This window comes from Mus musculus, chromosome 8, assembly GCF_000001635.26.
Source record: "Mus musculus strain C57BL/6J chromosome 8, GRCm38.p6 C57BL/6J".
Taxonomy (NCBI): domain Eukaryota; kingdom Metazoa; phylum Chordata; class Mammalia; order Rodentia; family Muridae; genus Mus; species Mus musculus.
Window position 1 is genome coordinate 11,309,842 of NC_000074.6, and position 11,170 is coordinate 11,321,011.

Below are 11,170 nucleotides of genomic sequence, written 5' to 3' on the forward strand. Positions count from 1 at the left end.
AGGACGAACAAAAATCTACATATAAGGAAGGGGAAGTTGTGACTGCAAGGGAAACTGAGGCACAGGGTTCACACGCACTCTAAACATCCCTGAACACACTCATTGAGTGTACACCCAGTTTTTCAAAGCATCAGTCAGCACCTCTAGTGGAGCCCAGTCTAGCACACACACGGCTAGTGCGCAGATCTCTGGCTGATTTCAGAAGCCCTTACCCTTTCCCAGTCCTGTTCCTTGTAAAAAGAAAGAGGCCTGGGGACCCTCCTCACTAGCACCCCACTCCCAATATGCCTTGTTGGGGTGACATAGGAAGTCAGCCTTCTCATCTAGATGCAAACTCAAGGAGAGCCACCCAGACAGGCCTGGGAAGAAAGTCTTCCCTCTTCGTATGAGCTCTCTGGTCACTCACTCCCTGGAGACATGACTAATGTTCAGGAGACAGCAAGATTGCTGGGCAGGCATGGCCACACTTAGGGGAAAGTTCACATCTCAGACCCTGAAAAGCCATTTGATAAGCACCAATAGAGAGTGCCTGCCCAGTGTGTGCACGATCCTGGGCCCATCCCCAAGCAGAACTGATGATCTTCCCATCTAAATTAACAATTAGCTTAGAGGATATTTGACTTGGAAAACTCAATGGAGGCTACTTCATTGCTGTGGTACCTCTAACAGCTAGTTTTAAAAGGAGCTGGGCAAAATGTTATTGATACCATGAAAAGGACACAGATTTCTAAATGAGGGGGGATGTTGTTTTTAAACAGGTCTTCTTGCATACCTAAGGTCATATGCACATTTAGCAGGCTTGCTAATGGGGTGAATGTCTTACCAAGGTAACATCTTAGGGTACCCACGGGCCAAATCACTTAAGATAAGGCAGCTGGAGGAACAGAACAGAGCGAGCATCCAGAAATGTACTTGGTCTTACAGGACAATTAGTAGGAAATACATCAATGTCAAGCCTCAACCCTGGCTGGTTTGACTTTCCAAGTAAGATCAGGAGTTCATGTGGCTGACTCAACGGTTTAAAGTCCTGAGGGTCTGGACGTGAGATCTCACAGTTAGCTTTGCTAACACGATCGTTCAGAAAAACCTAAGTCCAAACAGTGGCTCATGCTTTTCCATCACAGTGATCCCCTTAGAAGGCCTAGGTCTTTTGGTAAATATTTTCCACCCTGGGGAATGAACCCAGGGCTATGTTCATGCTGGGTAAGCACTTTGCCCGTCAGCCTCTTTTTACTTTATTATTATTATTATTATTATTATTATTATTATTATTATTATTATTATAGCGAGAGTCTCCCTATGTTGCCTGGGCTAGCCTTGAACTCATTCTGTTGCCCAGGCTAGCCTTGAACTTGAGATCCCCCTGCTTCGGGTGTCCAAGAAGCAAGAACTACAAGACCTGCACCGCCAGCAGGTCCAGCCTATCAAGCCTGCTCTTTTGAGAAACTACCCTCAGCAAGAGAATGGGTAGTTAAAAGGCTACCTGCGGTGAAGGTGAAGACTGGAGAGGAGGGAACTCTCTGAAGTTGGTTGCTGATGTAATTAATCATCCTTCTTCAGAAAGGGAGGCAAAACCCAATTAAGAAAACCCCTAGTAACGTTACCAGTTTATTCTAGTATGTAACAGTTAATAATTTATAGCATAGTTGATCAGTATCGCTCCTGCAGGAAAGAGGTGAAATTCTTAAAAGGAAAGGAAAATGCACAATTAAGCAACGGTTTCTTTTAAAACTTGGAAGCTTCGGTGAGAAGCAAACGTCGTTTTTTAGGCATTTGAGGGGAAGGCAAACTGTGGAGAGGCCACACCTTGTGGCCTTTGGGCCTGCATGGCTGTCACAGCAGCAGCAGCAGCTGAAGTGTATTCTCTAGGGGCGAAGGCAGAAAGTCTGGCCGGGTTCCTCCAGAGCTGGAAGTCTGGCTCTTGCAAACATCTCCCAGCGCCCTCCTGGCCAAGCACAGCACCAGAGGAAACAAAAACTTAAAAAAAACAATTTGCGCAGGGAACAATGCGACGGAGTTTCGCTTTGGTTTCACACTCAAGTCTAAATGTGGTTATAATTTTCAGGCACGCACTCATAAAAGGCAAGAGTCGAGGCAGAGACTTTTAGGATGCGGAGAAGAGCCCCGCGTCTGTTCTCAAGCGTGCCGTAGGCTACACAAAAGTCGTGGGAAAGCAAAAATACAGATGTTTCCAGGCAAACGGCCCAAAGCTGTTCAGCCTCAACCATCACGGTCTCCAAACAACCAGAAACACACCCAAAGCGGTTCCCCCTGCACATGAGTGTAGGACTCTGAGTGGCGTGGGGTGTGCCTGGCCACCCTTCCAGCCCCGACCCACTCGCGCGCCCCGCCGCTGAGAGCCTTGGCGATGAGGGTTCAAATCTCACTGGCTCCTCGGTACCCTCACCCCGCCGTGGTACACGCTAAGCTTCAGTCCCTTCCTAACTCTCCCGCACCCAGTGTATAACAAAGGAGGTTCCGTAATGGATGTGCGATCGCTGCCCACAGGGACTAGGAGAGGGAGACCCGGGGGAAGAATGCACCTGGCCGTGCCACCCGCGGTACCCTCGAGGGCCAGGCGGCTTGACTGCGCCAGGCGCTGGACAAAGAGGCCTCGCGGGGCGTCAGGGGTGCAGGGAGGGAGGCTGGGGAGCGCAGCCCGCAGGGAACTCACCTTCGCAGCTGCTCGGCTGCGCTCCTCGTGGAGCAGAAGGGCGGCGAAGAGCAGCAGAAGCCAGACGCTGAGCCGGGGCCCCATGGTGGCGCGCCCGGGGCGGCAGGGGACCAGCAGAGACGGCGGGGAAATGCAGCCCAGTTCCCGTGGGCCACGGCGAGGTGCTCAGTCTCGGAGGGCCCGGGCGTGAGCCCTGCTCACCGTCCCGGGTGCGGTGACTCTGCGCAGAGACCTGAGCGCGCCGCCCGAGGAGCTCCCCAATTTGTTGGCGCTGCCCCCTCCCCTCGGCAGTGCGCGGGCGGCGTCTCCAAGGGGAGGACCCTGCGGCGCGGGTAAGAGGCGGAGGCTGCGCGCCGCTCGGGACTTGGTGTCGCAGGGAGTCCGAACGCCGGGGCTCTGCGCTCCGCACCCAGCTCCTCCCGCGCCCCGATTCCACGAGCCCCTTGGCTCGCCAATCCCGGGCAAGCACCAGCAAGGCACGCCGGGGCCGAGAGTCCGGCGCCCACGGAGCAGAGCCAGGCCGGCCTGGCCGCCGGTGTGCCACGGGCCAACGCTTCTTCAGGGGCCCATGCGCGCGGGCAGCAGCTCCTGACCCTGAGGTGAGAGCGACCCCCGGGAGGCACAGAGAGCCAGGCCCCAAGTCGCGGACCTGTAGCGCCGGAGTAGGCTGAGGCTGCGCGCTCCGTTGGATCGGAGCTGGGGGAATAGGGATCGCGCTGCATGGGCTGAGGAGCTCCAGGCAGGGCCTACGGAGAAGAATCTCCCTTTTTCTGTCTCCTGATGGGACAGAACTTTGGTCACCCCGCAAGGAAACGAGGGACATTATGCGGAGTCAGGGTGCTAAGATGACGATGCTCTCTCTGCCTGCCACCTTTGCTAACCCGCTTTGTCTCTTGCCTCCAGGTTAGGAAGGGATCGAGCCGAGTCTAGAGCTCAAAGACTGGGATCATGGACCGAGTGCGGTTCAAAGCGTCTGGCCCTCCCCTGCGAGGGTAAGTCGCCTTCTGCCTGGTCTCCTAGGTGAAGGGGACCTTGCATGCATATTTCAGGAGTTGACAAGTTGGGGCCCGCATGTTTTGGTCGCTTTCTTACCCTCCCTCCCTCTCCTGTGCAGGTGGCTGCTGCTAGCAACTGTGACAGTGGGACTCCTGGCTCAGAGCGTCTTGGGGGTAAGTACCGCTTGAACTCCACGGCGCTTGGAGTTCCGCGCCCGTGACGGGTTGGGACGCTCGCGGAGCCTCGTGGAAGACAGGCTCGTCGAGCCCACCTGAGTGTGCGTGTGCATTGTAGGTGTGTGCTACTGTGTCTGCCAGCCGCTCGTCCCGTGCAGTGCAGGAGTCGGCCCTCTCTAGGGAGCTAATAATTAAAACGTAGCCTCAGGCACCTTTTGCTGCCAAGCTTTGGCCTTAGCAGCAAGGGAAGAATGTCTATCACTAGGCCACGAGGCGCACGGACAGAGGGGGCTGGGAGCAAAGAGTTTCCAGAAACTCAGAGGTGGTGTCCAGGCACTGTGGTGGGCAGAGAGCATCTTGCTTAAATATGAGTCTCTGGGGAGGGGCGGGGCAAGGAGGAGACAGCCTCCTGCTTTAAGGTTGTTCGGGGACAAAGGGATAGAAACCGCGGTCTCTTCCAAACCTTGAGTAGGCCCTGAAGAGCCACAGACCAGAGGGAGGCCTGTGGTCCCTGGCTTCTGTGACTTGTTTACTGTACCTGTTGCTCCTTGAAAGACCAAACCAGGCCTGCCAGAACAGCCTTTGAACTGAACTGGAGAGATGCTCTGGGGCTCCCTCGCATTTTAAATGTAGCCACTCCTTATACCAGTACCAGTGTGTGTGTGTGGGGGGGGGGGTCTTCTCATAGGTAGTGCTGTTTAAAAGAAACATGAAAATTGAGAACCCTGGCCAGGTGTCCTATGTGCCCTGTTTACTTGTCTGTGGAATACCTGAGTTCCAAGTAGACACAGCTTGGGACACCAGTACACTCTGTGTCTGGAACCAACACACCTTTGGGGAAGGAGCCCTGCTTCAGCCTCCTTCCCTTCCCTCACCTAGCTGGAACCATCAGTGGTTCTCAGGCTTGCAGAAAGTGGGCACTGGTTCCACCACACAGTTGGTCTCCTGCTCTGCTGGGATGCAGAGCCCAGCATGAGGAGAAAGCGGAGCTCTGACCAGACTGGCCGCTCAGCCCTGGCCAGTCTTATAGCTTGAGTCTGTCTCCTTCCTGCCCCAGTCCTCAGTCCTGACATAAGAGCAGAACCTAAATGTTGGAACAGCCCATTACTTATGGGCCCTCATGCATGACTCCCACTTGGCCGGGATCCGTAGACCACAGCCGCACTTAAACCCACGTTCCTAGAAAGTGACACCCAGTGTGGTGACTCCCACAGTCCTGAGCCGCTGCACAGCCATCTATGTCTTTTATCCTGAGAACAAAGACCTTACCTGGCATCGTTTTGTTTTGTTTTTTCCAACTCCCAAAAGGGTTTGCTATGGAAAAGCAATTTACCCAGCTCTACCCTTGCCTCATGACACCAAGCCTCAGTTTCCACATTCCTCAGAATATTTGCAGCTTGTCCCAGAGGCCATATTCCCTTCATTTACGCTATAGCTCCCTAACCTCTCCAAATCCTTTCCCATGCCACAAACCCACCTCAGTGTCTCTGGCCCTTTACTCTTGGATGTGACGGAGAGCAGGTACTTCCCAGAAAACCACATTGCCTAGAAAGGCTTTCCAAAACTCCAGATCCCATCTCAGACAACCCAGCAGGACTTTCTGAGGCACTGCCTAGAAACCAGACACAGAAGACTTTGGGAGCCCTGATCCGCTCACAGGAGCTAAGAGACAGCGCCAGGTGTCTTCAGTGTGCTTAGTTCATTCTCTGGGCTGTAGAGTCTGAATGTTTAAATGTGTGTGAATCAGTGTGTCTGCAACCGCATGCGATTGGTGTGGTTAACAATTTGGCCCACTGGCTTTTTCACAGCTAGTGCCGGTGACGTGACTTCTTGGTGTGGGATTCTTCCTTGCGGCGAACTCTGCCCCTCCCCTCTTCGTCCACCCAATTCTGCTATCCTGTTCCATTGTTTTTGGTATCTGGAACCATTGTGGGGTGGATCGGTTCAGAAAATAGGACCTCGGGTTGTATCTTGTGGGGGCCTCAAACAGAAGCAGCTGGGAACTGTTAGTGAAAAGAATGGGCAGTTATTTCATGAATGCTTCTTGCATACCAACGTGTGTGCATGAGCACAACATACCCCGGGTTTCTCTTTGTCCATGATGAGGCCAACCACCTCACCGCCACACCCAGCCTCCCAGATTCCCAAGCCAGTAATGAAGAAGCTCTTAAGGCTCTCCTCATGTTGGGGCTTTCCTGGGTCTAAAGCTCAAACACCGATTTTGGAAAGTGGGGGAATCCCTCCTCTACCACTCTATCGTTCAGGAGGAGCACAGAGTAAATGAAGTGAAGGGCTGCCATCATCATCTTCAGCTCAGGGTCACCAGTGAACACACATGTTCTATCTCTGCACCTCTGGACCAGTCACCCATGTGGTTGTTTCCAAAGGCCAGAAAAACTCCTACACATACAAATGCCCATCATGAGACTAAGGCTTGCGTCGCAAAGGGGTGCCAATCCCAGAATCCTCCGTGGCAGGCTGCCTGGGTAAAGATCCCAACTGGACAAGCACCTAAAGCCTACTGTGGGTGCTTCCATGTATGTCTGAGTCATAGGGACTTGGGGAACAGTGTCCACCTCACAGGGCTGTGAAGGGAGCGGGCGGGTCTGGGACTAAGGAAGACTGTGTGTTCCCACTTCCCTGAGGCTTTGTTTGATCCCTTTGTGTGAGACCAGGGCCCCCAAACAGAGGAAGTCACTGGGGAGCTCTCTCTGTTGATAGAATGGAGCCACGAGCACTCCCAGCCCTCTAGAGCCTCAGATCTCAGCTGCCCTGAGTAGCTTAGATGGCTTAGTCACAGCACAGACAGTCCTCATCCTACACACTTAGAGATGGGTAGAAATTTTCATCAGAAGAGTGGGGACAGGAGAGGGTCCCAGCCCTGTCTGTGGAGCAGTCAGAACCAGAAAGAGAGACAATATGAGACTCAAGTGCAAAGTTCTAGAGCAGAAAAACTAGGATTCTGCTAAAAAATAAATTAAATAAAACTCAAAGGGGTGTAGTTGAAGGTTTGGAGAGGAGGCGCTAATGTGAGTGTTGGACCAGGTGGAGTCTGTGTAGAGCACTGCTGCTTTCCAGAAAGGCAGTGAGGAAAGCTGAACCAGGGGTTGTCAAAAAGATATCCAGGCTCTGGGGATTCTAGAAAGTGCTTTCAAATTCACCTCCAGTTTTTTTGTTGCTGAGGCTGTTCACCAATAGAGGCGGCAGGTGAGTTAGGCACCCACATGAGCCAACTCACCTCGAGATCCAAGCACCCTTGGCAAGAGGTGGTTCCTCCTAATGGCTACTAGTCAGCTGCTTGAGCTCAGAGGGAGTGGGAGCTGAGGAGATGCTGGGTAAGCTGTATGCTGCTCCTGTGATGGTCCATACAACCCAGGTCAGTCAGAGACAGATTGCAGCCTGAGCTGCCCACCTCTGCCAGACCTTGTGGAGATGGGCCCTGGGCTCAGGAGTCTCCAACCCCCATCCCCGGGGGTCAGGGAGGGGGTCGAGCAAAATTGTCTGGGTGAGCATCACGGCTCTCCAGCATGGAACAAAAATTGTCTGGGTGAGCATCACGGCTCTCCAGCATGGAATAGAAAATTGTCTGGGTGAGCATCAGGGCTTTCCAGCATGGGTCGAGCATCAGGGCTTTCCAGCATGGGTCGAGCATCAGGGCTCTCCAGCATGGGACAGAACAGAATCTTGGGTGTGAGGCCTTCCCTGCTGTGCGTGCGAGCTAGTAAGGAGCTTCTGGAATCCAGTGAGCAAATGTCACTCCTCTAACAGCCAATCCCTCCAGATAATATCCTTGGCATCTCAGGACTGTGGCCCTTGACCCCACTGACTACCCCAGGTGACAATGAGGTTATTGTTTAAGTAATCTATCAAAGAATCGGGTGATATGGAATCTTAGGAGGATTCTGTGGGTGTCTAAGTCCCTTTGTGTGTGGTTAGGGGGTGAATTTCAAAGAAAGTTAAGTAGCCGGGGCTTCCCTAGAAAACTCTAATCTATTCATGGGGGGGGGCGGGTCTCCCGTCTTTGGCCCCTGGTGGCTCTCTGCTCTCTGACCAGCTCTGCTGAGGCCTGATTGGCTCTCACTGAGGCAGAGTTTGGAGCAGGGAGTTTCCCTGTATATCATAGCATCAAGTGTAGTATGCCACCCGGAGCGGATCCTGGCCCAGAAAAGCCATGTTAGTGAAAAGCACAACAGAAACCTACTGGAGTCTGTAATTGAACACACTAATATTTATTTCTTCCTTTTGAGAAGTGTGCAAATGTCTGCAAGGTGTTAGCTCATTGTCTTGTCTGGGTGGAGGGGGTACAGGAACCTGAGCTGTCTTTGCATTTTTCTGCCAGCGTCAACTGAGATACAGATAAATTTCTTGGTGATGATGGTGGTGGTGGTGGTGGTGGTGGTGGTGGTGGTGGTGGTGGTGGTTGTGGTTGAAATATGGCTTCACTACATAGTCCTGGCTAGCCTTTAGCTCACAAAGATCAGCCTGCCTCTGCCTTCAGAGTACCCAGCTCTTAGGAGTTTTTAGCAGCTAGTCAACCATCAATTATGGGCCAACCATGTGTCAGTGACAAGCAAACACTGCGCCTGCCCACCCTCCAGTAAGTCAAGGTCACTCTTCTGGCTTAGGAAATATAGCAGGGTTGTCCCCTGGCCTGGGTGAGGGCTCCTCTCCCAGAAGGCCCTGCACGGCTGCAGCAGGAGCCTTCATTCCCTACAAGGGAAGGTGAGGTAGGTGGAGTGCCACGTAGCATTTACTCTGCTTGTCCTGGAACTCTCCTGGGATCAGTGTCCTTTGTGATGGCTGACTGGCTGATAGCCATTCTAAGGGATCTGGAGGGTGGGCCTGGTCCTGGAGGACCTACGCAGCTTTAGAGGTTGGGACTTTAAACCCTACCTCCAAGAGAGGGGCCCAGAAACAGGGATTAGCCATGACTAGTGAGTTGGTCCATCATGTGGATGGCGAAGAAGCTCCCTGAAGTCTCCCAAGGCTGGCTTGGCAGTCTCCCAGCTGTAGCCTGGCTGGGGGTTTCTGGAAGCTGGTGCATCCACTGAGAATATAGAGTCTCTGTGCTTTCCCTAGACCTAGGTATGTTCCCCTGAGTTCTAGGTGTATAGACCCAGACAAGGGCAAAGGAACCCCAGTGGAGACCCAGTGGATCAGAGACACAGAAAATCAACCTTGAACCTTTGATTAGAACCTGAAGTCAGGTTCTAATGTCCTCATCGCTCTGGAGAACAGGAGAGCTGCATGCCCTGTACCACATGAGATTAAGTGCTGGAGAAGCAGTGGTGTGCCAGGACATCCTACATCCTATGTCCCCAACCACCCCTTCACACACACACACACACACACACACACACACACACACACATCTCTCTCTACACACACATGCCCACACACATATCTCTACTTACACACACATCTCTACACACATATCTCTACACACACATTCACACACATCTCTACACACATACATCTCTACAGATACATGCACACACATCTCTACACATACATGTACACACATCTCTACACACACACACACACCTGCATGCCCCCCCACCTCTCTCTATACATAAATGCCCCCACACACATCTCTACAACACACACACATCTTCCACACACATCTCTACATATTCATACACACACACACACATCTCTATACATACATACACATCTATCTCTACATCCCCAGGTCTCTACACACACACACACACACACACACACTTCTACATGGCACAGGTCTCTGAGTAGGACCCCCGGTGACTACAGACTGTGTTTCAGTTAACCCCTGGGGAAAGAACCAGGAACATGAACGAGTGGCACTTGGTCTGTGGTGTGGCCTGGCACATTGACCTGTCACCTACATCAGAGGCCAGCAGCAGAGATGGTGCAGCCTCTGTCCTGCCGCCACGTCTGCCTGTGCTATCCTCTGTGTGCTTCTCACTCAAGCCCAGTGTCCCCTCCCCGCTAGAGCATGCCCAGAGCAGAGCCCAAGATGCCTGTGCTCGCACAGAAATGGGACCCACGGCAGACTCCAACTGAAGCCCCGCTCTCTAACTGATAGGCTTTCAAATCGTCCTCGGAGACGCAGGACTTTGGAGTATCATTCATAATCCTCACGGAGCTGGGGGAGGTGGCTCAGCTCGGAACCCCAGTGCTTGGGAGACTGGAAAAGGAGAAATGAGAGTCTGCAGTCAGCGTGGGCCAGATAGGCAAGATTCTGACACAAAAACCAAAGCCCAGAGGGTAGTGAAGGGTGAGGAGGGGTGTTCCTCAGCACATCCCATACTCATGTGAAAACGATCTCAGGTACCATTTATAATGAAAAAGAGGAAAACGTAGACATTAAATGTGGTCTACAACCCCCCCCCATCCACTGCTTTTCTGCCTGGACACACTTTCTTCAACTCCCGTAACCATGTATCCTCTGTGGGCACCCCATGGAATATGCTCTCTGATGCCTGAAACATAGTGCATTCTAGAGGAAGCAGTGTCTGCGTGGGTATGAGTGATGGGGAGTTCAGTTGCCAGAGCCGAAACACGTCATTTGGGTGAAGACTGCACTCAGGGAAAGTTAGCAAGAGACTATATCAAAGTCTGTTTGTTCACACTGCATGCCCTCCCCCGCCCCCCTCCCCCAAAATTAAATGTTACCTCCACTGGATGAAGCATCTGGGGAGTGAGGGCAACTGCCCATGGTGATTTGCATTTTTTCCTAGGGATTGTTTGACCCCACCCATAAAATTCCTATTTCCGAGTTTCTGCCCATTTCGGTGATCTTCCATGTGGGAATTAGAGAATTTGTGTTTGGAACTCCATGGAGCCATTATCCAGTGACTGGCAGGACTCACTGAGCCCTGTGCTCTTAACTGAATGTTGATCTTGGTGGCCATGGGGTTACAGAGCCCTGCGAGAGCAGGGGAAGAGGCTCTGGCCTCACACGGTCACAGACATGGCCTCCTCGCACTGTCCTGAGGCTCTGGCTGGGCCCAGGGTACAGTCATTTTAAAGACACATTTCCTCTGTGGTCCTGTCCTGCCCAGTCTTCACACATGGTGGCAATGGCCCCAGTAGAGAAAGAGAGGCAGGAGGACCCCACAAAGGGATGTGAGGGCCCAGGGTACAGTCATTTTAAAGACACATTTTCTGTGGTCCCTTCCTGCCCAGTCTTCATGCATGGTGGAAATGACCCCAGTAGAGAGAGACAGGAGGACCCCACAAAGGGATGTGAGCCCTGAAGACAATTTGGCACCTGGGAATCCTAAGCCAGAGAGAAGCATAGCATTGCTGCTGTTTCAAGCAGCGGGTGCTAAAGCCCAGATCC

The 11,170-nt window shown here is 52.7% G+C and overlaps 2 protein-coding genes across 4 annotated transcripts in view; one reads left to right on the forward strand and one right to left on the reverse strand.

Moving 5' to 3' along the window:
- Col4a1 (collagen, type IV, alpha 1) overlaps nucleotides 1-3,048 on the reverse strand; it is a 114,467-nt gene extending 111,419 nt beyond the window's left edge. For 2 of the 3 annotated variants that reach the window (NR_133670.1, NM_009931.2), the window contains exon 1: nucleotides 2,675-2,985. Coding sequence is in view for 2 of the 3 variants with exons in the window: in NM_009931.2 (NP_034061.2) it covers nucleotides 2,675-2,758 (84 nt within the window). In the remaining variant the exon portion in view is untranslated. Of the gene's footprint in view, nucleotides 1-2,674 lie in introns of all 3 variants that reach the window. The other variant, XM_017312555.2, reaches the window with a different exon arrangement.
- Nucleotides 2,964-11,170, forward strand: part of Col4a2 (collagen, type IV, alpha 2) — a 136,483-nt gene continuing 128,276 nt past the window's right edge. The window contains exons 1-3 of the mRNA NM_009932.4: nucleotides 2,964-3,273; nucleotides 3,578-3,666; nucleotides 3,789-3,843. Coding sequence (NP_034062.3) covers nucleotides 3,623-3,666; nucleotides 3,789-3,843 — 99 coding nt within the window. The 5' untranslated portion in view covers nucleotides 2,964-3,273; nucleotides 3,578-3,622. The remainder of the gene's footprint in view (nucleotides 3,274-3,577; nucleotides 3,667-3,788; nucleotides 3,844-11,170) is intronic.